Source organism: Notechis scutatus, chromosome 10, assembly GCF_049901735.1.
Source record: "Notechis scutatus isolate UNSWTSFEM ecotype Mainland chromosome 10, rNotScu1.2, whole genome shotgun sequence".
NCBI lineage: Eukaryota > Metazoa > Chordata > Lepidosauria > Squamata > Elapidae > Notechis > Notechis scutatus.
Window position 1 is genome coordinate 12,626,851 of NC_142018.1, and position 26,576 is coordinate 12,653,426.

Consider the following 26,576-nt stretch of genomic DNA (forward strand, 5'->3'; position numbering starts at 1 on the left):
AGAGAGAGAGAGAGAGAGAGAGAGAGAGAGAGAGAGAGAGAGAGAGAGAGATTGTAAGGGAAAGACCCTGAAATAACCTTCTTAAAGTTGCGGGCAGTTCTTATCTCAGGATAACAGGAAGGTCTGAGCAAGGAAACATATTTGGCCAGCATCCCTGCACAGCTTCTAGCCACTGTGGGCAAAAACCACACCAAGCGAAGCTCTCTCTGGCCACAAATGTGTCGCTAACGGCAGGATGTGGTTGTTAGAAACTACTCTGCGGGGTCCGTGCATTCCTGCACGTTAGCAAAGTCATGACAGCTTCCCTCGAGGGGAGGGAGGGAAAGAGGAGGGGGGGAAGGATAGAGTATCCCAGGCAGAACCTCTGAGTAAGGCTTGCCATGCCTGGAAGGGGGGGGAGCGCACCAGCTGTCTGCCTGAGTGCCAGGGCCTTGGCACGGCCTGTGGAAAGGCGGGCGGCGGCGGAGGGGGGGGGGGAGGAAGCAGCTGACTTTGCTGGATTTCAAGAGGGAGAGGTTGATGGCTCGGACCTGCAGGGCAAGATAGGTCGGTTCTCCTTTGATGAGCGTTTGGAGGCGCTTACATAATCAAGGCGGCATCTTGGCCCTGCCTCCCAACTTCCTTCTCAAAACTTGGAAGAAGGCCATGGAAAAGCCAGAAGAGACCAGGAGCAGAGCTGGTCCTTCTCTTCCCTTCCTCTCTCTCTGGCTGTTCTACAAGCAGATCCAGAGCTTGGAAGCAAGTATGCCAAGCCCGGGAGCCAATAGGGAGCTGAGTGCGCTGTTCTCATGGTTACCACATCCCTGAAGGCACCCGAAGTGTGGCTGTTCCCAGAGGTGGGCAGCACACGTAACGATGCTTCCTTGACACAGGACTGTGGGTTGAGCAAGTGAAATGGTTGCTATCTTGGACTGGGGGGTTGCCTCGAAGATCCTCCGGTCTCACAAACTTGGGGTGGACTTCTTCCTCATCATTCTCTTTTAATGACCCCGTAATCCCTTGCGGGATGGAGTCTAGGCAACTGAATGGAGCTAGCAAAGTGTTTACTGGCCAGATGCCCTCCCTGTTGCCAATGTGGAGGTTTTTTTTTTGTTTTTTTTTAGTAGATATATTCTCAGTGGGGCCGGAAAGAGAAATATCAGCCTCTACCTAGGATCAAACTCACAGCCTCCTGATTGTGAGGCGAGAGATCCATCTCTAGGCCATTGCACCACTCTGGTGGGCTTCTTCCTCATCTCAGCGCTGTCAGGACTCCAACAAATCCACCCCCATTCAAATCATAAGTCTCTAGCCGCATCTCTCAGAGAAAATAAAATTGTTTTATGAGAAGTGGCCATGTTGGCGTTAGCTGGGTGCAGCCAACACTAAAATACACCATTCATTTCCCCCGTGACCCTGGTCTTCCCCCCACTCCCTGGATGTATATTCTCCAATGGGACACATCCATAGCCAAGAGTCATCAATCATGCTCTCCAGTAATGTTCTTGCGTGCTGACAATTTTGGGCTGCCAGGGTGATTATCTAGGCACTTAAGGAATGTACTGTTTTCCCCCCACTTCCTTTTTCTAGAAGCTAAAAAGACCAAAGGAGTAGCTTTTTAGTTGACAGGCAGGCTGTTGCGTTAGATCCAAGCCTATAATGAGGGGTCCTTGGTGCTCCCAGAGCTTGGGTGTTTTCTTGCAGACATTTCATTCCCCAAACTAGGTAACATCATTGGTGCTAGCAGGAATGAAATGTCTGCAAGAAAACAACCAAGCTCAAGGGAAGCGCCAAGGACCCCACCATTCAGTTCTGAGCTATAAACTGTTGTAGTTAGCCGGCAGCAGATGCAGATGGCTGAGGAGAGCAAGGACTCAGATGACGGGCCAGGACCATTAGGGAGTGGACTGCTGCCTTCAAAGATTGTGGGGGCTGGCAGCAGCGATGAGGAGGTTCCCAAGGAGCCTGTGCCAAGTGCACATGCACAAACGATTGCTTGCAGGAAACAGCAGCTGCAGCAGCATGGGCGACTCAGGAGTAAGGCTGCAAGGTAATGGCCCCTCCTTCAAGGAGATAAAAGCCAGCTGTGAAGCGAACGTTCTTTGCAGGAAGCAAAGACGTTTTGAAACTCCAACCTCGTGGACATTGCAGTATCTTAAGTTGGTATTTGAAGACTCCTGTGTTGTAAAATATTTCTTATCTGTGATTCTTGGCAGCCTCGCACAGTTTTGGCAAGGCTCTGTGCTTATCAAAGTTAATTAGTTTGCAGCGGCCTTTTAATTGGGGATTCCTAAGAATCATTAAAGGGTTTCTGTTCCCTTTGGTTCGTGTTTGTTTTATTGGAAAAGGGTCTGGGTCAGAACACAAATATTCTCCTCTACGGGTAGTCCTCGACTTACAACAGTTCCTTTAGTGACCGTTCAAAGTTACAACAGCCCTGAAAAAAGCAACTTAGAAACGTTTTTCACAGTTACCCTTTACAGCATCCCTACAATCACGTGATCAAAATTCAGACGCTTGGTAGCTGCTTCATATTTATGACCGTTGCAGTGTCCTGGGGTCATGTGATCCCCTTTTGCGACCTTCTGACGAGCAAAGCCAATGGGGAAGCCATATTCACTTAACAACCGGGTGACAAATTGATCAACCCTGTTATTAAGCGATTCACTGAATAACTGGGGCAGGAAATGACGCAAAATGGGACAAAACAAATGGCTCACTTAACAACAGAAATATTGGGCTCAATTGTGATCATAAGTTGAGGATTATCTGTATTGATACCAAGTCTACAAGTCACTTGAGTCCCAACTTACCAGGGTAATTCTGGGCCAACTACTCTCACCCAGAATAATCACCTTCCCGGAGCATAAAAGGAAGGAAATAACCTTCGTGTGAGCTGACTCAGGCTTTCTAAGAACACAGATGCCGATAAGGGAATTAATATGACCCTTCCACGCCCACATTTTTATCTTCCTAGCCTGCAGTTACAGCTGACAACATCTGGATTCTTCCAGGGGTCGGCTTCAAAAGTTTTAGCAGCATTGCTGGGTTAGCGTGGGCGTGGTGGGCGTGGCCTAGTCGGCCTCCTGCACCATGGCAGGGGGGGTTGTTTTTGCCCTCCCCGGACTCCGGAGGCATGCCTTGGTTGTCTGGAGAAGGCAACCACGTAAATTGTCGCCGACGGCTTCTTTTCTCCAGGGAGGTGGAGAAATCAAGACCGTGAATGATCTCTTTGGAATCCAAGAAGTTCAACCAAATTAGCAAGCAGGCCTCGGTCGGGACGGCAGTTGCCGCTCGCAAATGACTTCAAGGGGTCTTACAAAGGGAGCCCCCAAAACGGGTGGGCTTCAAAAATTGTAGCAAAGGGTTCTCTGCCCAGTGGCTGAGTGGGTGTGGCCTAGTCAGCCTCCTGCACCACGGCGGTGTATGTGTGTGTGTTTTTGCCTTCCCCGGACTCCCGAGGCTTCCCTCAACACTCCGGGAGGGTGAAAATGGCCTCCCTTGGCTCCGAAGTCTCCCTGAAAGCTGAATATGGGCCCATTTCTGGCCTTTCGAATTTCCGGGAGGCCCATTTTTCACCTTCCTTGAGACTCCACACACACCCTGCACTTACCTGCATCCAAAACAGGTCACATGGGGACTCCTGGGAGGGGAGGGGCAGGGTGGGCAGGGCCAGCCAGGAGTGGGATTTGGGGGTTCTCCAAACTGCATAGGATCTTAGCTAGGGGCTCCCCTGGACTCCTGCAAAACCCCTAGCATGCCCACCCCTGGATTCTTCCATGTAAGGATTTGATTTGGACCAATAACCTTTTAGCTTAGGCATTGACTTGTTATGAATGTTTTTATTTTTTAAAAAAACATTTTTAAATGCCTTTTCCAGGGGTGGGATTCTACCAGTTCACACCCATTCGCGAGAACCGGTTGTTAGAAGAAATTACTGGCCTAATCCTGTAAGGAAGGCAGGAAGGAAACATTCTGGTGTTGCTTACAGAAACTGCCTCTCCATTAACCCTTATTACATTCTTGGCAGGACTGGACTTCCTCTCTCAGGAACCTCTCTGGAGGTTTTTCCCCCTCCTTTGCTGGTACTTTGCTTGTGCAGAGTGACCACTCAAAGTTGCAATGGCACTGAAAAAAGTGACTTATGACTATTTTTCACACTTACGACTGTTGCAGCATCCCCAGAGTCATGAGAGGCCAGGAGAGGAGATGCGTGCCTCGATGTGAGTAATATTGAGTTGGCCACACCCAGCCAATAACATGACCACCAGCCACGCCCACAGAACTGGTTATTAAAAAAATTTGAATCCTACCCCTGGCCTTTTCCCCCTTTTTAAAGAAGTTTTTCTTTTTAAATAGACCAAAAAGGGGCAGCATTTGGTGTAGTGTAGAATAATTGGTTCCCCTGTAATATTGTCACTTCCAATATTAAATGGTTTTTTTTAGAAAATCTTATAACCACGTATAAAATTTGAAGAATAATCTTTGCTGACTCCAATTTCAAATCTTTGCCCTTTGAGAGGACTCTGCTCTTAATTTTCTTCCTGAAATTGCTGATACAGATATATATATTTTGAGAAAAAGAGATAAGAAGAGCAATCAGCACACCCATAAAGCGTTATCCAACTATCATTCCCTGCAGCTTAAGCTGGTCATTGACATGCAGCTCAGTCCTTGACTTATGACCACAATTGAGTCTAAAATTTCTCTGGCTAAACGAGACATTCATTAAAGTAAATTTTGCCCCAGTTAGTAACACGGTTCAGTTAGTAACACGGTTGTTAAGTAAAGCAGGCATCCTCGTTGACTTTGATGGTCAGAAGAAGGGGAGCAGAAGGGTATCATGTGACCTCGTTATAAATGTGAGTCAGTTAAATTTTGATCATGTGACCATGGGGATGCTTCAAAGGTCATAAGTGTGGAAAATGGTCCTGTCACTTTTTTTTAGCGCCGTTGTAATTTTGAACGGTCGCTAAATGAATTTTGGTCAGTCAAGGATTTCCTATACCAGCAAATTCACTCTGTCTTTATGGGTGAATAAAATTGATTGCCAGATGCTTCCTTTGAACCCAGCAGCTTTATTTTATTTTTCTCAGCAGCTCTTTTGTTTACATTTTTTAAAAAGTTCTTTCGATTTTTCTTTTCTTATGATTTTTGCACTGAAATATTGTGACTAAAAGGCTTCCGTGAGAAAGGCCATTCGTGCAGACTTGAAAATGGATTCAAAAGGAAAACTGGCTGCACTGTAAATAGAAAGAAACGGGCCACCCACTATCCTGCAAATATATATATATATATATATATGATCAAACAGAACCATCACAACATAATTAAAATACACAAATAAATCAACATCTACCCCTAGACAGAACTGAAAAACTGTAATCCATCTTAAATTACGAAATTGAGGGAGTGTGAGCCAGTGGTGGGATTCAAAAATTTGTACTAACTGGTTCTGTGAGTGTGGCTTGGTGGGCGTGGCTTGGTGGGCGTGACAGGGGAAGGAGACTGCAAAATCCCCATTCCCTCCCCACCCCACTAACCTGCTTTCCAGCTCCATTCTCTTGTGCAGGGCAACCAAAGAAGACCCAGCCAATCAGCTGGGACTCAATGGGAGGCAGAGAATAGATGGGGTTGGTGGGGCCAGTCAGAGGTGGTATTTGTCGGTTCTCCAAACGACTCAAAATTTCTGCTACCGGTTCTCCAGAAATGGTCAGAACCTGCTGAAGACCACCTCTGGTGTGGGCCATCGAGGTGGTGTTTATTCTTATTTATTCTTAGCAAACACATAGATGGATGTTCATCCAGGTCAGTGGTGGTATTCTACCGGTTCGGCCAAGCCGGTAGCGGTGGTGAGCAGCGGAGACCATACCCGTTTTCTCCGATGTTCTGCTGTTGGGCCCACCCGCCTGCCTGGCCTCCCATACTAACCTTTATGTCCTGTTTTTGAAGCGCAGCTGCTGAAGCAACAAGGAGAGTGAAGGACTGCAGGAGATGAGTCAAAATGCCTCTGCGCCTGCGCAAAGTGCTTCGACCATGCCACGCTCACCGAACCGATGATAGCAATTTTTGAAATGCACCACTAACCCAGGATTACTTCCAGTGGTGGGATGCAAACTTTTTTACTACTGGTTCTGTGGGCGCACACATGCGCAGCATTCTAAAACGGGCAATTTTAAGCTTGAAAACTTACCTTACCGTCAGCGCTGGTGAGGAAAACACTGAGCTGTGCGAATCAGCTGAGGTAAAAAACAGGGAAATATAGGACAGGAAAGGACAGGGCCAGGTGGGTGAGGCCAACTGCTCACTGGCGCTACCGGATCGCTAAAACCGGTGCGAATCGGCAGCATACCACCAATGATGATGGGCCCCAAAACTGGCCCTTCAGATCTTCCAACATTGCAACCAATCACCATGTAATCTTCGACTCACAAAACTGCATTTAAGGAACTGTTCAAAGTTATAACGGCACTGAAAAAAAGGGTGTCCATTTTTCCACACTTGCTTACAAGCATCCCCGTGGTCACGTGATCGAAATTCAGCCGCTTGGCCGCTGACTCGTATTTATGACGGTTGCAGTGTAAAAACAAAATGGAATAAAAGGGGAAATTTTCTAGTGGCTCTCTCCTCTTTTTCTCTTAGCTGCCCAGAATTTTTATGTGGAGTCCAAGGGCCTTTAATTTGTATAAATAAATACATTGTTTAATCTTGTTTCTTTTACATATGGTTTTCATTAACCTCCCTTTTTATCATACAGTGGGCGGTAAGCATGTCTTTCTATTTCTCCTAATCAGTAAAATAATAATTTGTTTTGCATATTGGGAAAGGCTATTGAAGTGCTATTCTCCTAATGGAGGAAGGAGGGGGAAATATATGAAGTAATAAAGAAAAGAAATTAGTATATATGCTTAGACTTGCTGGGGATTGACAGGTAGCACATATACAGGTAATCCTTGACTTCCAACAGTTCATTTAGTGACCAATCCATCCATTTACATAACTGAAAAAGGCGACATGACCATTCTTCACTGTTATGACCATTGCAAGCTTCCCCATGGTCACATGATCAAAAATTCAAGCAGTTGGAAACTGACTCGTATTTATGATGGTTTTGCCATGTCCCGAGGTCATGTTTTTGTGATGTTCTGGCCAGCAAAGTCAGATTCACTTAACAACTGCAACGATTCACTTAATGGCAGCAGCAGGAAAGATAGGAAAAATGGGGCGGCAAGACTCACTTAAGAAGTGTTTCACTTAGCAACAGAAATGTTGGGCTCAGTTGTGGCCCAAAATCAAGGACTAGCTGTAATCTACCATATTGGGATGTAAGATGCTTGTCTTCTCTGGAGAAGATCCCTATCTGGATCTTTTGTTCTGACCAAGGCTTCCTGAGACCATATTTAAAACACTTAGTCAAAATAAATCTTGTTTTATTTTAATGCTGGGAATTATGTTCATTCCCAGCCAGTAATGAGTCCCAAACAGTCCCTCGAGATAAGCACCCACCTTTCTCTCCTTTGAATTGCTGCCAAGAACTAGTGCCAAGCCAAACAAAGTACAAAGTCCACACAGAGCTTCAAGGTTTGACGTTGCTTCCTGCAAAGGTTTCTCTACTTTATACCTTAGGGGAGGGGCAATCACCTCCCAGTCTTACTCTCGAGTCACCCCTTTTGTCTTAGCAGCTCTTGCCTTCTAGCAGTTCTGCGCTAACACACACACACACTGGGAACAGGCTCCCCTTGTTCTTTGGCCTCGCTGCTGCCAGATTCCTGTGGCTCCAGAGTCAGCACCCCACTCCCAGGTGGTCCTGGCCCCATCTCTGCATCGGATGCAGGACCCTCATCTCAGTCCACTCCAGACTCCCAGACTGGTCCCCGTTCTTTCCCACTGTCCGATTCCACTGCCATCTGCACTGGCTGCCAGCGAACCACAACATCTTCTATGAAGAGATCCATGTGTCTCTCCCTGCATTATGTTCAGAAATTTGCTAAAATTCTTCCTTCACCTCTGAGATTTTGGTTAGGATGGGTGTCGAGCCCCCCGTAGAATTTATTTTGTACTCTCTGAGGTCTCTGTTTTCTTCCAACATTTATATGATCTGTGTTCTTAATCACTGCTGCTTCTTTAAAGTTGCAAGCTGGCCCCCAGTCTTTTACCCCCTCCCTGATTTTATTGTTTTAATTAAGTAAAACAAGAACAAACAAACAAACAAACAAAGCAAAACAACGAAAAGGGAAAGTAATACATTACTGTAAACGAAATACAACTAAGGCCAGAGCAAAGGTGGAAGGAAAAATACGAGGACTATTAAAAACAAATTTAAAAGGAAAAACAACCCTCCCCTCTCGAAAAAAAAAAGCCGCCCAGAATTTTTATGTGGAGTCCGAGGACCTCTAATTTGTATAAATAAATACATTGTTTAGTCTTGTTTCTTTTGCATGTGATTTTAATTAACGGCACTTTTTATCTTACAGCAGGCGGTAAGTCTGTCTTTCTATTTCTCCTAATAAGGTCAGTAAAAGAATCGTTTGTTTTGCACATTGGGCTGTGCTATTCTCTTAATGGGGAGGGGAGAAGGGAATATTGCAATAGCACTTAGACTTATATACTGCTTCACAGTGCTTTTACAGCCCTCTCTTAGGCTCATCATCAGAGGTGGCATTCAGCAGGTTCTGACCAGTTCTGGAGAACCGGTAGTGGAAATTTGGAATAGTTTCGAAAACCAGCCAATACCGTCTCTGACTGGAGATTTTATCCTACCCCTGCCATGCCTACCAAGCCACACCCACAGAACTGGTAGCAGTGGGACTTCCGGTGGCATTTCCGTCGAAGATGGACCAGAGACCGCGATCGTGCGCGGATTTGATCTGTGCTTGCCCTGTTGGAGGGGTCCCTGAGGGACCGGAACCATCTGATCCACCTTGTAGGGGTGGGGGAAGAGAGGGAGACCACCAGCTGGCTGCATCTCCCCTCCCTGGCTTGGTATACTACCCTAGAAGATGAAGCGGCAGTTTAATGGCTGCCCTGAAGACAGGAAGCTGCCGGGACCTAAGTTTGTGCTGGAGAGTGGAAGCGGTGAGCAGCGTGTAATTGGATAAAAGACTTTGAATATTTTTTTTAAAAATTCCAAAAAGCAGAAAGAATGATAGCGGCAAACAGAGAATAAGAGGAAAATATAAGGTTAAGGAAAAACTGGAAATAATAGAATCATATGAAATCAGAGATTAAATTTGAACTAATATATAGACTTGGACATTAATTAGGCATTGGATAAAATGCTGGACTTATTTGGAATGGATAAAAGTTAACATTAATACTACGGAAAAGAGAATTTTAAAAAACTTTGAAAAGAAAGTGATATAGAGCACCATCTAATGGTTAAAGATTTTCCTCTTTTATGTTTTTATGGAAAATTACTGGTCACATAAATATTTGAAAGAGAGAAGAAATGGAATAAAATATTATTAATACAACAAAAACCATGGATTTTTTTTAAAGAGGGGATTATAGTAAAATATAAAGGAATACAATATTTTGGGACTGCTGGAGGTTGACTGTGACAAGAAAATAAAAGAATGAGAAAGTGACTATTATAGAAAATTTTGATCTTTAATAAAGAAATGGAAGAAATAAGCAAAGAATTTAAGTCGGAGCTGCAAACTGTGAGAGGTATGTTAAAAGAAAGAATGAAACTGCTGGACACAATGATTAGTAAAGTAATGGCGTTGCAGCTTGCAGAAGAACAAAGAAAGCTCAGAGATGACGAGTCGGAGGAGGGAAACAACAGCCCAGATGAATATGGAGAACAAGGATTATTGCCAAAGGAATTAAAATAGAGACATTGATAACAGAGACAACAAATAAAAGAGATAAGGCTCCCAAGATTAAGAAGAAGAAGAAGGAATTATATAAGAAGAAACTCCAAAACAGAGAACTGGAAAGGGTGAGAGAAAACATGGCTGACAGGCAGAGGGGAATAAAAATAATACCAGAAGGAAAAAAGAAGAAAGACTGGGGAAATTTAAAAAAGGGAAAGCTGGCTAAAATTAAAAGAAATAATAAAGCCAAAAAATTTAGAGATAAGGGTCAGGGATTCTATAAGGGGATACCACATGGGAATGTATATTGATATTTAGTCTAAAACTTGCTGGGAAATATTTTAGGATTCTATAACTATATAACTATATAACTATATAACTATATAACTATATAACTATATAACTATATAACTATATAACTATATAACTATATAACCATAACCATAACACTAACTAACTAACATATATATATATATATATATATATATATATATATATAATATATATATATATATATATATATATTAGTTAGTTAGTTATTTAGTTAGTATACAATATATATATATAATATATATATTGTATATGAATTATGCTGTTACAAACTCTTTTTTGGGAGGATTAAAAACGGGAATGGAAATGAATTAAAATATATAGATAAACTTTGGCAAAGTGGAAAGGAAGAAAAAATATGATTATTAATGATTATAAGTAAAGTGAAGATAAAATGAGACATATTAAGAAGTTATTTTAGTGATTTACTGGGGGGGATACTTTAAAATATGTACGTTTTAAAATATACAGTTGATTATTTAATGGATATTAGAAATGTACAATGAGAGTATTTTATTATGATTAAAGTAGGGGAATGAAAAATACCATGTGGATCCTAAATATATTGACTTCATTTTACTTTTACTCTTTTTAGATTGTTTATTATATATTGGCTTCGAGAAAATTAAGGATAATAATGATGTGTAATGTAAAATAAAATAGGTGGTAAGCTGAAAATGGAAATAATTAGGGGATAAAGAATTGAAAACCTATGTGTGGATGAAATGATATTGATATTGAATTAATGAATTGAAATATGAAATGCAAATTTATTTAAAGATGAGTGAAATGGATAATGATAGGAGATGATATTGTATAAGATTAATGGAAATGACTACTTTTATTTTTTAAAAAAAGAACCGGTAGCACTGAACACGTTATCTAGTTTGGTCATGAAACGTCTGCGAGAAAACATCCAGGCTCAAAGAGCACCAAGGAAGCCCTCCTTTCAACCCTGAGCTACAAAAATTCTCCTTCACTTGAGAAAACGTTCTCTCCAGCATGGAAGAGCCCTCCAAAGCATTTATAAGTTCACAACTCCTTGAGAACATTCACACAGATTTGCCAAACATCAATTGTAGGCTAATTTTGTGCACTGGCCTTTAACTTTTCCCATCATCTACAACTAGTTTTTCCTTTGAGCAGAACAGAGACCAAAGCTAGCAGCCTGACACATATCAGATGTTTCCTTTTTACTAACACAGTTTGTATCTTGATGCAATTCAATCATCTCTCTCTCTCTCTCTCTCTCTCTCTCTCTCTCACACACACACACACACACACACACACATCTAAAAACACTGAATCCAGAGGTTGTGAACTCACCATTGGGTTTCCTTTTCTAATTGAACTATTATTTACATTTCAATGTTGTTGGTTTTTTTTAAAAAAATCATCGATCGTTTCCTTTATTTTTCGTGTTGTTGTTGTTGTTTTAACCCTTCCCTTTTTTGGCCTGACTGTTTTTATGAGGCATGTCATGTTGCTGACTGTCATAAACTTCCTTTTGGTAACCTTCAGTTGCGTCGGAGGTGAAGTTCCCTTGTTTACGCTTTGTCCCTTTGAGCTTAGCACCTCCCAGTGAAAACTTTGAAGTTTTTCAACCCAATTCTTTTTTTTTTTTTTTTTAAGGGGGAGTTCAATTGGAGTATATTACTCAAAGCAAGACCTCACTCCCGGGACTGTTGCCCAGCCTAAAACAAACACGGACTTCTTCCAACTTGATTCTTGCTTCTTGTCATTGCATTTTCTACTCCAACGGCCACATTTAGAGACTGTTGAAGTTCCTCCACCCACTTCTGATTCCAAAGACAAGACTTATCTGGTATAAACACCCTGGGCCAAGGAAAAGCTGGATCATCTCTAAGTCCCTCCTAGGACCACCCAGAACTGATCTGCAACATTCGGAATGATGCCTAGATGTTTTTTGCTCTTTCCTTGCTGCACTTTCATAGACTTCATGGGTTTCCTACCCCAGATTGGCAAGCCTGGGCTCGAACCCAGAGACAACTGAAGTGTAAACAACAGAACTGGCTTCTCCTGTTTTGTTTTGAAAAAGCAGCATAAAAACACCGGTGTTCCAGAAAGAAAGAAAGAAGAAAGAAAGAAAGAAAGAAAGAAAGAAAGAAAGAAAGAAAGAAAGAAAGAAAGAAAGAAAGAAAGAAAGAGGAAGGAAGGAAGGAAGGAAGGAAGGAAGGAAGGAAGGAAGGAAGGAAAGAAAGAAAGAAAGAAAGAAAGAAAGAAAGAAAGAAAGAAAGAAAGAAAGAAAGAAAGAAAGAAGAAAGAAAGAAAGAAAGAAAGAAAGAAAGAAAGAAAGAAAGAAAGAAAGAAAGAAAGAAAGAAAGAAAGAAAGAAAGAAAGAAAGAAAGAAAAGAAAGAAAAGAAAGAAAAGAAATTGCTTTCCGACACTGAAATTTGGACTTTGCATTTCTCTCTATCACATGCTGCTATTTGCTTTATTGGAGAAAACAGAAAGAGAGGCTGATAATCTGGAAGGTTGTTTGGACTGTCCTGGACTGCACTTCCACCTTTGGAAGGTTGGACTCTCACCTGGCTGATGAATTAACCTGTCCCCGAGATTGTTCTCTTGGAGACATCACCAGTCTGAGGAAGGACATGGCCTCCATTTCTTACATCCTACGAGCCTGGATTTTGCTCTTCCTTCATGGTATGTATGGGGTTTGAGGCCAGGACACTCTTTCCTGAAACTGAGAAACCAGGAGAAACGATGTATTACTTTGTGTTACTCTCCAGATTAGTTCTCGTGACTTCAATGGTATGGTGAGTACAGCAAAACTGAGAGGACTTCTCTGGGTTGATTTGACTCACCATGTAGCAACGAACGGCGACATTTCTTTCCTGGGCACCAGCTGCACATAGCATGGGATGCTTTTTCATTGCTTTCATTTCCTTTTCTTAGTTCTGTAGGACCTCCTGATCTAGGGACCGTGGGAAAAGTCTTGTTTAGGTACACGCCAAAGCAAGGGTCTCCAACCTTGGCAACTTTAAGACTTGTGGACTTCAACTCCCAGGAAGTTGAAGTCCACAAGTCTTAAAGGTTGCTAAGGTTGGAGACCCCTGCTCCAAAGGACAAAGTAGAAAGGCATGGAAAAGTAGAATGATAACAAGTTGGAAGGGACCTTGGAGGTCATCTAGGCCAACCCCCTGCTCGAGCAGGAGAGTCTATTCCAAATATTAGCCTCTATCCAGGATCGAACTCACAGCCCCCTGATTGTGAGTCAAGAACTCCACCTTTAGTTCCCTTTTCTGTAATATTAATGTCATGTATTGAGTCCAATCACAGCCAGTCAGAACTCTCTGGCCCATGAGATTGTCGGGACTAATTGATCCTATTTTGAAGTGAAGGGATGCAAATTATCTCTTTTTTTAAGTTTTATTTCAGTTTTCCACATTTTAAAAACATCTTTTTTTAGCGAACAGAATGATTCCAGGTTTTCACATTTCCATACAAACATGACTTTGATTACATACTCATCTTTTACATTTAGTTTCATATTACTTTACATATTTTCTATTATTTTAGGGATGCAAATGATCTCTTAATGATATTAAATCCAGAGTCCAAACTAATTAGAGCTGGCGGGGATCCAACATTTGCTATTTTTTTGCATATAGTTCTAGCCGGGGCCAGTCCCTATCATTAGGTGAGATCTAATGGCTAATTACAGTACTGATACAATACCGTATCAGCAAACTGCGGACTCTTTGATGCATTAATATGGTATTTGCCACGGCCAAGAAAGGAAACTAGAGAGAAACACTCATGAAATGTTTTGCCTTGACTGCTATAATAAGATGACCAGCCTTGACTGCTGAATATCTTGAGCATGGAGCAGCACACCCATTCACAGTTTGTTTTGAAAACTTTTCTCATTTATTGTTACGCTAAAAATTTTCCCCGTGTTAAGATGGGTTCATCTCCAGATTGCAGTTGACCCAATATCCTGCTGAGGAGAAAGGATGTTCCAGTGTTGTGGTCACAAGCAAGGTCAGATCAAAAGAGTGTGACATAGATTCGAACACACCAAAGCATTAAATGTGCAAAATGTACCTTTAGTGTGACTTTCTTTTTTTTTACTCAATTGGATGTTTGTAGCCCTTTTCTTGCGGCAGTTCTTGCAGTCGGAATCAAAGTTGGGTTCTGATCAGAACTCCAGTTTCTAAAAGGGCATCAGGGAAATTGGGATCCTATTAAATTTGGAGGTGAAAATATCAGCAGTAAGAATGACACCCAGGTCTTAAGTCCTTTCCACATTGCCAAGAGAAAGGACCTTGTTGTCATCACTTGCAGTGATGGTTGAAAATTGTATTTTTTGCTGTCTTCATTGCTAACTCCTTTCTGAACCTATCTTGGGCTCAGCAATGAGTGGGGATGCCCTGGTTTCAGATCTACAAGAAATATCAAGCAAAATGCTGGCTGGGGAATTCTGGGAGTTGAAGTCCGTATCTCTTATAAGATGCTGAGTTTTAGAAACCGTGCTAGAGTCAAGGGTGGGATTCAACCGGTTTGGACTGGTTTTATACAACTGGTTGTTATGATTCTGTGCAGTTCAGAGAACTGGCAAATCATGACCCTGGCTGAGCCTGCCTATCTCCGCCTGCTCCTCCCTGACCAGTCAGTTCTTATTGCACAAGCCTGACATCATGTCATGGCCGACATCGCTGACTGCATTCTCCCTGCTCAGTAACTCCTTAAAGTATTTCTTTTTTTCCCCCCTCCTGACGATCAGCTGTTCTGATGATCAGCTGTGCCAGGACCCCCCTCGCTGTCTTTCTACTTCACCCAGGAGGCTTCCCTGAGGCCCAGGAGGCCAAAAAAATGGGGGGAGGGATGCTGCAAAAGAAGAAGAAACCACACCCACCCAGTCACATGGCCATGCCCACCTAGCCATGCCCAGAGAACCAGTTTGTTAAAAAATTTGAATCCTACCCCTGGCTAGACTAGAGTGTCTTCATTACAAAAATCTTCCCCTACATTGACCTGTTCCATATTAGCAGGCTTGAAACCCTGCATTCCTATTGGTCAGTGTTAACCGCTACCTGATTGGTCAGCCTGGGTGTTTATGATTGGCTCGCTAAGAGTCTGCCGCGATTGGTTAAAACCAAGCGTGGGAGACTCAAAGCGATGTCATTGGCCGCCAAGCCTCAGCAAGCTCTATAAAAGAGCCGCCGCGGCTGCTACCTTCCTGAGTCTGATCTAGCCTATTAATAAAGAGCTGTTGTTACTGAACCCGAGTCTCTCGTCTCTGAAATCCGTCCTTCCGAACTTAACAGACCAGAGGCTTTGAACAATACTGGGTAGGTAGATTCAAGCACCCTACTGACTTCCCACAATGCCTTGATGATGCTTCCTTCCAGGGCATCTAAATTAAAATGGTGCTAGATTCAGTCATCTCATCTTGAGGATGCACCTTCTCAAACTTCATTGATGACATTAAGGTGGCTCAGAACGTGAGTGTCTCTTATGGTTCCCAGCAAAACCTGAAAGTTGTGTCCTTAAAGGTAAAGGTAAAGGTTCCCCTGGCACCTACGTGCTAGTCGTTTCTGGCTCTAGGGGGCGGTGCTCATCTCCGTTACAAAGCCGAAGAGCCAGCGCTGTCCAAAGACGTCTCCGTGGTCATGTGGCTGGCATGACAAACGCCAAAGGCGCACGGAGCGCTGTTCCCTTCCCACCAAAGGGGTCCCTCTTTTTCTACTTGCATTTTTTACACCCTTTCAAACTGCTAGGTTGGCAGAAGCTGGGACGAGTAACGGGAGCTCATTCTGTTACGCGGTGCTAGGGATTCGAACCGCCGAACTGCCGACCTTTCTGATTGACAAGCTCAGCGTCTTAGCCGCTGAGCCACCACGTCCCCGTTGTGTCCTTAAGAGGAGACAGTTTGCTGGAGGACACTTGCCTTTTCCAGCCAGGAAGTGATTCCAGTCCTTTCATTTTACAAGGGATGCAGGAGGAAGTGGACGTGTGGTTTCCCCAGCCAATGTTTTGACAGAGGGGAAACAATGAAAAAGAGATAGTTGCAAATGACTTGGGTGGATGGCTGTTTGACTTCCCAGACCATTTAAAGAAGGTTTGCTTGAATGAGAGTTTTTTTTTTCCTTTCACCTTAGGCTGCATCACAGGTTATCCTAAGCAAACACGCTCCGTATCAGAAGACACAAGAAACTGTATGATTAACCCACCGGTGAGTTCCTGGACTTTGCCCCAAATGTGTGTTCTTCTAATATGTTAGAACAGTTTCTCTCCACCACCGCCCTCCCAAAAAACGTTCTTGTCAACTTCTGGTGCCCGAGCAAAGCCTTCCTGGTCAGAAGGGTCAATCCAGTTCCACTGTTGCGGCTCCTAAGTCCTTCAGGATCACGCCAATATGAAATTTGGGAGCCAAATCCCTGTTTTCAGTCATGTCTCTCCGTTTTTTCCTCTTCGCGGTTTGTGTCATAAAAAGTTGTACTGAACCAGTAAAAGAAAGTTTACACGCCTGTTTTCTATAAATTACCCCAAGCCAGAAATGTCCACAGGCAGATGGTCAGAAAAGTGGAGATGACAACCAAAACCATCCAACTGAAGCCCTGTGCTCATATTGTGTTTATGGCTGCCTAGGAAGGAAGGGAGGGAGGAGGGAGGAAGGAGGGAGGGAAGGAGGGAGGGAGGAAGAAGGGGGAGGAAAAGGAGGAAGGGAGGAACAAAGGGAGGGAGGAAGAAGGAAAGGAGGAGGAACAAGGAGAGAGGAAGGGAGGGGAGGAGGAGGGAAAGGGAGGGAAAAGAGGGAGGGAGGAGGGAAGGGAGGGAAGGAGGGAGGAGGAGGGAAGAAGGAAGGAAGGAAGGAAGGAAGGAAGGAAGGAAGGAAGGAAGGAAGGAAGGAAGGAAGGAAGGAAGGAAGGAAGGAAGGGAGCCCTGCACTTTTGAAAAGGGTGGGGCTTTGATCACGATTGGGTCCCCCATTTTCCTTTCTTTGACCCCACCCACCTGCCCTGCGGACACCCCGCCCCAACCTCTAATGGAAAAAAAAACCAGTAAAAATTATGATTATTCTGCTGAACTCCCTACTTCATTATCACATCCTGGGCTATATCATCCTGGAAATTGTGAATTCTTTTCACAAAAAGCCAGGTGCCGTTTCTTCTCAACTCGTGGCTCAGCTGCTAAACTTGAAGGCTGCCCTGTGTTTGCACTTATTTATTGACCGTCATTTGTAGACGGCCTGCCTACCCAACGGACTTGACAGGTCTTGACGTTCTTAAGCCAGGTTATTATTATTTTTTCTGGCAACGAAACAGAACTTGATGGTTCATCCTTTTTCTAACTTCTCAATCTCACCCTGGGGATTTTCTACAGATCTGTCACCCTCAAGCCCTAAATAACTCTGATCCCGTTGAGCTTTTCAAAATCATCTGGGTGCTGGTTATATACACAGCGATAACTGTGCCGTGGTGGGATTCAAACTTTTTTACTAATGTTTATGTGGGTTTGGCTTGGTGGGCGTGGCTTGGTGGGTGTGGCAGGGGAAGGAGACTGCAAAATCCCCATTCCCTCCTTCACCCCACTGACCTGCTTTCCAGCTCCATTCTCCTGTGCAGGGAAACCAAAGAAGACCCAGCCGATCAGCTGGGACTCAATGGGAGGCAGAGAATAGATGGGGGCGGGACCAGTCAGAGGTGGTATTTGCCGGTTCTCCGAACTATTCAAAATGTCTGCTACCAGTTCTCCAGAACTGGTCAGAACCTGCTGAATACCACCTCTGGTACAGACGGTGACCTCTCTTATCCTTCTGTTCCTCTCTTCCCTCTCCTAATTCTCTGCTGCCATGTTTCACTCTGTTGTAAGTACTTGCCACCTACGGCGATTGTGACTGGCGAGCGGCTGAAGGCCCTGCGTGAGCACATGAGAACGCACGATCTGTCAGCCTATATTGTGCCTACCACTGATGCCCACCTGGTAAGTCAAAGACGACAGGAACAGATCCACCGGGTCTCCAGGGATGGGGCAGTGAGGCAGGGAGATGGAAATTCTAACCCTGGTTGAATTTCCACCACCAGATGAACAATAGCAATAGCACTTAGACTTATATATCGCTTCACAGTGCTTTACAGCCCCCTTTAAGCGGTTTACAGAGTCAATCTATCGCCCCCAACAATCTGGGTCCTCGTTTTACTGACCTCGGAAGGATGGGAGGCTGAATCAACCTCGAGCCAGTCAAGATCAAACTGCTGGCAATAGGCAGAATTAGCCTGCAACCCCTGGGAAGGGAGGGAGGGAGGGAAGAAGAAAGGAAGAAGGGAGAAAGGGAGGGAGGGGAGGGAAGGAAGAAAGAAAGAAGGCAGGAGGAAGGTAGACAGGTAGGCAGGAGGGATGGGGAGGGAAGGAAGGAAGGAAGGAAGGAAGGAAGGAAGGAAGGAAGGAAGGAAGGAAGGAAGGAAGGAAGGAAGGAAGGAAGGAAGGAAGGAAGGAAGGGCAATAACAATTAGACTTAGATGCTGCTTCATCATGCTTTCCAGCCCTCTCTAAACAGTTTACAGAGTAAGCCTATTGCCCCCCAACAATCTGGGTCCTCATTTTACCCACCTCAAAAGGATGGAAAGCTGAGTCAGCAACTTGTAAGCACAGGGTTCTCTTTCTGCAGCCTTCAGACATGATCTTCCTTAGAGAACCCAGCTTCTCACCATTCTCAAGTGGTAAATATGCAGGAAGAGTCGAGGAAGCCCTGACATAAGCTCGAATTTCAAACTTCTACCATAATTCAGTCCCACCTGTCTGGGGAGTCCATGCAGAATCCCAGTCTTAAGGGTCTATGACAATTCACTGCAGCTAACTCGTCACAGCCAACTCGCCATGGAACAACTTTCTGTGGCCCATTCACTGCAGGACAAAGAGTTACACTGATATCAAAGAAATGGTGGAATAGAATCATTAAAGAAAGGTCTAGAGAAACTCTTAGTCATCCAGGTCATGGTTGTCCCAAAAGTGCTTTTTTTTTTTTCAAGAGGCAACTGGACTTTCTGGTTTTTCTTTGAAGACATTTTGCTTTTCACCCAAGAAGCTTCTTCAGCTTCTTTCATAAACTTCTTCTGCTCTCAGAGCTGAAGAAGCTTCTTGGATGAGAAGCGAAATGACTTCAAAGAAAAACCAGAAAGTCCAGTTGCCTCTTGAAAAAAAAGAAAAGCACTTTTGGGACACTAAAGAAAGGATGCAAAAGGAGGGATGAAATGAAATCTGAATAACAAAAATGAAAATATTTTAAATCTATTTTACATAAATTGAATTGATAAATTATCCTGTGCCGAATTGTCCTACAGTGAGTTGGCTGTGATGAGTTGTTCCTGGAGAGTTGGTCATGGAGAGGTGGCCATGGTGAGGTAGCCACAATGAGTTGCTCATGGAAAGTTGGCCTTGGAGAGTTGGCCATGATGAGGTGGCCATGGAGAGTTGGCCATGGAGAGTAGGCCATGGAGAGTTGGCCATGGAGAGTTGGCCATGGAGAGTTGGCCATGGTGAGGTGGCCATGGAGAGTTGGCCATGATTGGAGGTGGAGAGTTGGCCATGGTGAGGTGAGCCATGGAGAGTTGGCCATGGTGAGGTGGCCATGGAGAGTTGGCCATGATGAGGTGGTCACAGTGAATTGGCCATGGAGAGTTGGCCATGGTGAGGTGGCCACAGTGAGTTGGCTCTGAGAAGTTGTCCCACTCCAAGTCTTAGCTACAAAAGATTACTTAGGGGATCTACTAAACGAGTATCGAGTTTTCTGAAAAGTGAAGAGGCTAGATAGGCCTGGGATCCTGTTCGCATGGGGCAGCCAGGGGCCGTCTCTTGTTTCTGAAAACCTTCCCATCTTCCAGAGTGAATACATCGCAGAACGGGACAAGCGACTCACTTGGATGTCGGGTTTTTCAGGATCGTCTGGTGAGTCCTCTTCCAGATCTCCAGCAACCCTCAACCCGCTACATTTCTTAGTTGAACCTCAGGTCGTCAGGCATCAAATTAGCAGCTGTTCTGAATGCCCATTCAAGTGATCAAGTCCTTGACTTACAACAGTTCATGTAGAGACGGTTCGAAGTTGCCACGGCACTAAAAAATAAGTGACTTATGGCCATTTTTCACACTTACGACCGTTGCAGCATCCCCACGATCACGTGAATCAAAATTCAGGCAATTGACTCCTATTTATGATGGTCTCAAGCCCAGTCTCTTTGCTTAAAGCGGGGCAAACCCGCTTAACGGGGGGGTTTCCGCGGGGGTCCCAACACCGGTTGCGGACGGTGCGGTCCTGGAACAAGAGGGGGGGGGTCTCAACGTCCCAGGTTCGCATGATCATCTTTTGCGACCTTCTGATAAAGCCAAGACAATGGGGGAGCCAGATCCACTTAACAATGGGGTTACTAGCTTCACAACTGCAGTGATTCACTTAACAACTGTGGCAAGACAGATTGTAAAATGAAGCAAAATTCACTTAAGTTTCACTTAGAACCAAAATTTTGGGCTCAGTTGTGGTCGTAATTTGAGGACTACCTGTAGGAACTATGAACTAAGCAAAAAATAATAAAGTATAATCCATACATCCCACCCCAAACATCTTTCCCATTGTAACTTCCTTGAAAATAGTACAGTGGCACCCCAGGGCAAGGCTGAGTAAATTAGATCAGGCGTCACCAACCTTTTGAACCTCAGAGACCACCAAATTCATAATTTTAAATCCCGCCAACCAGAAACCCTGGGCAAATCCCCCCAAAAAAGTCTGCAGGAAAATTCCCCACCCCGTTTTCCTAACAATCGATCATTCTTTATTTGGGATCGCAGGATACCGTCTCCAGCTCTGTTCTCAGGGCGGTGGGGCGGGGGAGAGAGACTTTTGGCTTCATGCAAGGAAAGCAGCAGAAGCAGTAGAAGTCTTTCCTTCTCTCCCCCCCAATTCTGCCAGAAATGAGTCTTTGTGAGGCTTGTCGTGCCGGCGCAGCCTCTTGGAGCAGGAGGCCTTGCAGGGTCCCAAGGACTCATTTCTGGTGGAGTTTGGGGGAGAGAAAGAAAGGCTTTTGCTGCTTTCCTTGCATGCAGCCAAAAGCAGAAGAAGAAAGAAGCGGAAAGAATCAGCATGGTGGCGAGGCCAGATGCGTGGGGTGAGTGGGGCAAGTTTCTACCCTTTCCCCCCTCCCCTCACTACCTTGTGGTGCTCGCAACGCAAGCGACGCAAGCCTTGTGTTCCCGCGGGCCATGTGGGCGGCGCAGCCTTGTGTTCCCACGCAGTCTGGATTAACTGCTTTGGGGGTGACATTTCTCTGCGGACCACCAAAATTTTCTTGTGGACCACCAGTGGTCCCCAGCCCACTGGTTGGCAAACACAGACCTAGATCATATTTTTTGCTGTGTGGAATATACAAAAGCCACTGTGCTGGGCTTACAATGGCTCATCTCCAGTCCCAGGATAAATGCAACGTCAGATCACTCCACCCCGTGGGTGAATTATGACTATGGTTAAGAAAGAAAAAAAGAAAAAAGAACAAATGTCTGTATGCAAAAGAATAAAAATGAAAGGCATTTTTTTTCTTACTGAATCTTGCCCCAGTAGAACTGCAGGGCTACGGCTCTATTTAATGGCTTCAAGATGCTTAAATGTGTTAGATGCATTCCCATTTTGAGCACTTTCTAAAAAGCAAACATAAAGAGAGATAAACCTCCCACGTGTAATTTCCCACATCTGTCGCCCAATCGCTGAACCTAGAAATGTATGTAAACTAAAAATGTCTCCACAGCTTTCTCTAGTCATCTGACCTTAGCAGATTTCAGAAAAGGCACACTTGAGATTTAAAAAAACCTCACGCGTAGCATTAATTGGCAAAATATTTTCACCTTGCTTGGGAGATGGATTTCAGGGAGACTAATACTTACTCTCAGTTTAGACCTAAACATCTTAATCAGTGGTGGAATTCAAAAAATTTTACGACTGGTTCTGTGGGCATGGCTTGGTGGGCGTGGCTTGGTGGGCGTCCCCACCCCACTAACCTGCTTTCCAGCTCCGTTCTCCTGTGCAGGGCAACCAAAGAAGACCCAGCCAATGACCTGGGACTCAATGGGAGGCAGAGATGGGGGCAGGGTCAGTCCGAGGTGGGATTTGCCGGTTCTCTGAACTACTCAAAATTTCCGCTACCGGCCCAAAATTGGAAGAGTGATAAAATACTGATAGAGGGAAAAATAATTGAAAAAATATTTGAATGTGGAGAAATGAATAGATTGATGCTAGAAATTAAAGAAAAAGAAGAAATTGGATATTACAGGGTATGGAATATGTTTTATCAATGGATAGAGAATAGAACAACCTAAAAAAGATTTGATGTATTTATAGAGCAATTAGAGAAATTTAAGCAAAGTTATAACGTGTGATATTATTATGTATATGGGAATATATATGGGAACATTGATGTATTGTTAGATTTGATAAGAAGAATATCATATATAATGTTTAAATAATTGAAATATGTACCCAAGTTGACGCACGATTGAAATGGAATGATTGTTTTCTATGAAAACAATTAAAACGTTATTTTAAAAAAAATTCCGCTACCAGTTCTCCAGAACTGAATATCCCCTCTGATCTTAACTTATAATAAAGATTCACATGCTATGAAGCTCATGCAGTGTGCCCCTTCATCACCAACCAGAAAATGACATCCTGGGAAAACAGCAGTGAAAACTAAACTTAAGAATAAGTTGTTTTCCAAATAGATTTTGTTTTCTCAGCCCCTCTGATTTTTAGCATTTCATCCTTAGGGACTGGCGTGATCACCCTGCAAAAAGCTGTTCTCTTCACGGACAGCCGGTACTGGATCCAGGCGGAGCGTCAGATGGACTGCAACTGGGAGCTGCAGAAATCAGGTATGTCCTTGTCTTAATTTTATCTTAGAGCTCCACGTTCTCTTTTCAGCTCCAGTGCTGCCAAACTATCTCTTAGCCAGGTAAGCAATGTCCTAAAGTAATGTTCCTCAGCTGGGCAACTTTAAAATGAATTGAACAGAATAACAGAGTTGGAAGGGACCTTGGAGGTCTTCTAGTCCAACCCCATGCTTAGGCAGGAAATCCTATACTACTTCAGACAAATGGTTATCCAATCTCTTCTTTAAAAACTTCCAGTGTTGGAGCATTTACAACTTTGGAGGCAAGTTGTTCCACTGGTTAATTATTCTCACTATCAGGAAAATTGTCCTTAGTTCTAGGTTGCTTCTCTCCTTGATTAGTTTCCACCCATTGCTTCTTGTCCTGCCCTCAGGTGCTTTGGAGAATAGCTTGACTTCCTCTTCTTTGTGGCAACCCCTGAGATATTGCAGCACTGCTATCATGTGTCCCCTTGTCCTTCTTTTCATCAGACTAGACATACCCAATTCCTGTAACCGTTCTTCATATGTTTTAGCCTCCAGTCCCCTAATCCTCTTTGTTGCTCTTCTCCGCACTCTTTCCGGAGTCTCAACATCTTTTTTACATCATGGTGACCAAAACTGGATGCAGTATTCCAGGTGTGGCCTTACCAAGGCATTATAAGGTATAGACTTCACCTCCCAGAATTCCCTAGCCAGCTAGAGAATTCTGGGAGTTGAAATCCACACATGTTAAAGATGACAATCCCACCATCCTAAAGCAATCTTCTCCAAACTTCCTTGCTCCAGATGTGTTGAGACCACAACTCTCAGAATCTCCCAGCCAGAAGAGCATGTGAACTGGGTACCACTTGAGTTGCTGAGCTTGAGTTGCTGGGGTTAGGGCAAGAAAGAGAATCCTAAGATGCTTTATTATAACCTAGGACTAGCTGGTTGGTTCCAATAAAAAATGTGTCTCTGAAGGCATGAAGAACCAGGAACTACTGCAGAAGCTGCCGGACAACAATCCCCATGTCTTCTTACCATCCCTTCTTACTAGGGGATTCTGAGAGTTGTGGTCGCAACACATCTGGGAAAACGTAGTTTGGAGAAGAAGGTGAGCTGCTTCACAGTGGGTTGGTTACAGTGAGTTCCCTGAAGCGAGTTGGCCATGGAGAGTTGGCCATGGAGTGTTGGCCATGGTGAGGTGGCCACAGCGAGTTGGCTGTGGCAAGTTATCCCGTTCCAATTTTCCAGTCCATCCCTGAAAGTCCTAGAAATCAATCCTGGGTCTTCTGCTTACTCAGAAAGTGCTCAACCACTGTTCCATGGTCCTTCCTACAATTGATTCACAGGCTTGCTCTTATGACCACTGAAATGGTACTCAGCTCCTGCCATGTTGGTCCTGTTGTGGCCCGCCGGTGGCTGGCAGAGCTGGCAGCAGAGTTGGACAGCGAGGAGGTTGGGGAGGAACCTGGGCCAGTCCTAGAGGCTGAAGAAGACTTGTACGAGGGCTCTGTGTCAGAGGCAGAGATGGGGCCAGGACAGTCTGGCAGTTGTCAGTTGCCTTCGGATCAGACAGCAGTGAGGCGGGGGAGTAGCTGGAGCCGGTTCCCAGCTTGCGGATGCACAGAGCTGCCAAAAGGAAAGAACAATTACAAACTCAGGGTCAAAGTGGGAGTAAGGCCACAGGTGAACAATGAATGGCCCCTTCCATAAGGATTAAAAGAGGAGCAAAAGGGGAGGGGGGTTTTTGCAGGAACCAATTCATTGTTCATTCCATCAATGTGAAGAACTGTCTGTGCATCCTAGAGACTCTGTGCTAAGCCCTTCCTTGTTAGCACTGCATTTGGAAATATTTACCAGACAACTTTCCAAGATAGATAAGGTTTGAGCTCCTAATTATACCCTTGAAAGAGTGCTAGGCTGTTGGCTGAATATAAATGCAAGAAATTCACATTTGTTTAATAAAAGTATTTGGTGGGGACCAAGAGTCTGCTTAGTGCTTTTTGGGGAAGCCTAAGACAGAACAGATCCATGCTTGCAAAACCTAGTCCTGCTGCTAATTCAGAGAAAGAGGCATGGGTCCCTGATGTCTTCTCTTTTGCAGCATGGGTCACCTCTATTGGACAATGGCTACTCAATGAAGTTCCTGCTGGGGAAACCGTTGGATTGGACCCCTTCCTCTTTTCTGTCGGTATGGAGCATCTTTGGAGTTTCTCGGGCACATCAGGACAGGCTCAAGAAGGAGGTGGTTGGTTCCACCAAGGAAGACGAGGCTACCTCACTGCCCTGCATTAGCACTGAAAGGCTGAAATGCCAGCTGTTGTGATGTCCCCCATCTCCCATTACAGTCTCCTAGCTGACGACAGCCGTTCTGCTGTGATGTTTCAAGATCTCTCCTTCCCATTGTCTTTCCCTAGACACTTGGGACAGCTATCACCAGATCCTGGAAGGTGCCAATAGGACCTTGAATATGCCTGAAGTGAACCTGGTGGACCTCGTGTGGGGCAGCGAGCGGCTTCCTCCGCCTACCAACACAATCTATCGCCTTACAGATGACTTCATTGGTATGTTTGGGGTCCAAAGTGCCAAGTGGAGATTGGTGGGAAGGTTGGGCCACTTTGTCTGGGGACAAAGGATGTTTGTAGTTCAATATTTGTCTGGCACGAAGGATCCGGAACATTCATTAAGTTGTGGCACAGAAGATTTATTCAAGTCTATGCACAAGAGTCTAGTCAATTAAAATTCAGTAATAAATTGGCGGCAGATAAGGGTCAACAAAATTCAAAAGAAGTTGGAGTTGGAGTTGGACTTGGATCATTTATGGCAACGTAAGGAATCTAAGTTGATGACATATTTAACTCCTCCAACACCAACACCACCCCAGCTCTGTCTGCTCTTCTGCAATATTTCTGGAAGGAACTCAGTTTGAGAAAGGTAGTCTTACGGCAATCCTCCTCACCTTAAATTGGCTACCTAGCAGTTCTGCTGTTTAATAGAAGCAGCACTTCAGGCCATAAGACAAAGGTATTGTTTTTCTTGCTCTCTTGGGCCAGACCAGTTGCTCTTTTATTGTGAAGGCCAGGAGATTGGCATTTTCATCAGTCAGACCTCCCACTCCTATGACCTTTCCTTCCTTTAGGAAGTACCTGGCAAGAGAAGGTTGCCCACGCTCGGTCGCAGATGGAGCAACACAACAAGGAGCCCACAGCAATTTTGCTCTCTGGCCTTGAGGAGACGGCATGTAAGATGGTTAATATTTAACAGGCATCTTTTTATACCTTTCTCTCCTAGATCCCTCCTTCTCTCTCCCTCCCCCTCCCTCCCTCCCTCTCTCCTCCCTCTCCCTCTCATTCTATCTATCATCTATCTAGATATGTATCTGTCTATCTGTCTATCTAGATATGTATCTATCTAGACATGCATTTATCTATTTAGACATCTGTCTGTCTATATCTATAATCTATAGATATGTATCTGTCTATCTAGATATGTATCTGTCTGTCTATTTATCTATTTAGATATCTAGATATGTATGTATGCCTATCTAGACATGTATCTATCTAGATATGTATGTATGTATGTCTATCT

The 26,576-nt window shown here is 44.3% G+C and overlaps 1 protein-coding gene across 1 annotated transcript in view; it reads left to right on the forward strand.

Annotated features, from left to right (window-relative positions):
- Window positions 1-12,434: 12,434 nt before the first annotated feature.
- The window catches only part of XPNPEP2 (X-prolyl aminopeptidase 2), a 35,956-nt gene continuing 21,814 nt past the window's right edge, over window positions 12,435-26,576 (forward strand). The window contains exons 1-8 of the mRNA XM_026674728.2: window positions 12,435-12,795; window positions 16,257-16,330; window positions 17,971-18,081; window positions 19,980-20,043; window positions 22,903-23,007; window positions 25,093-25,179; window positions 25,406-25,552; window positions 26,128-26,229. Of these exons, the coding sequence (XP_026530513.2) occupies window positions 12,744-12,795; window positions 16,257-16,330; window positions 17,971-18,081; window positions 19,980-20,043; window positions 22,903-23,007; window positions 25,093-25,179; window positions 25,406-25,552; window positions 26,128-26,229 (742 nt within the window). The 5' untranslated portion in view covers window positions 12,435-12,743. The remainder of the gene's footprint in view (window positions 12,796-16,256; window positions 16,331-17,970; window positions 18,082-19,979; window positions 20,044-22,902; window positions 23,008-25,092; window positions 25,180-25,405; window positions 25,553-26,127; window positions 26,230-26,576) is intronic.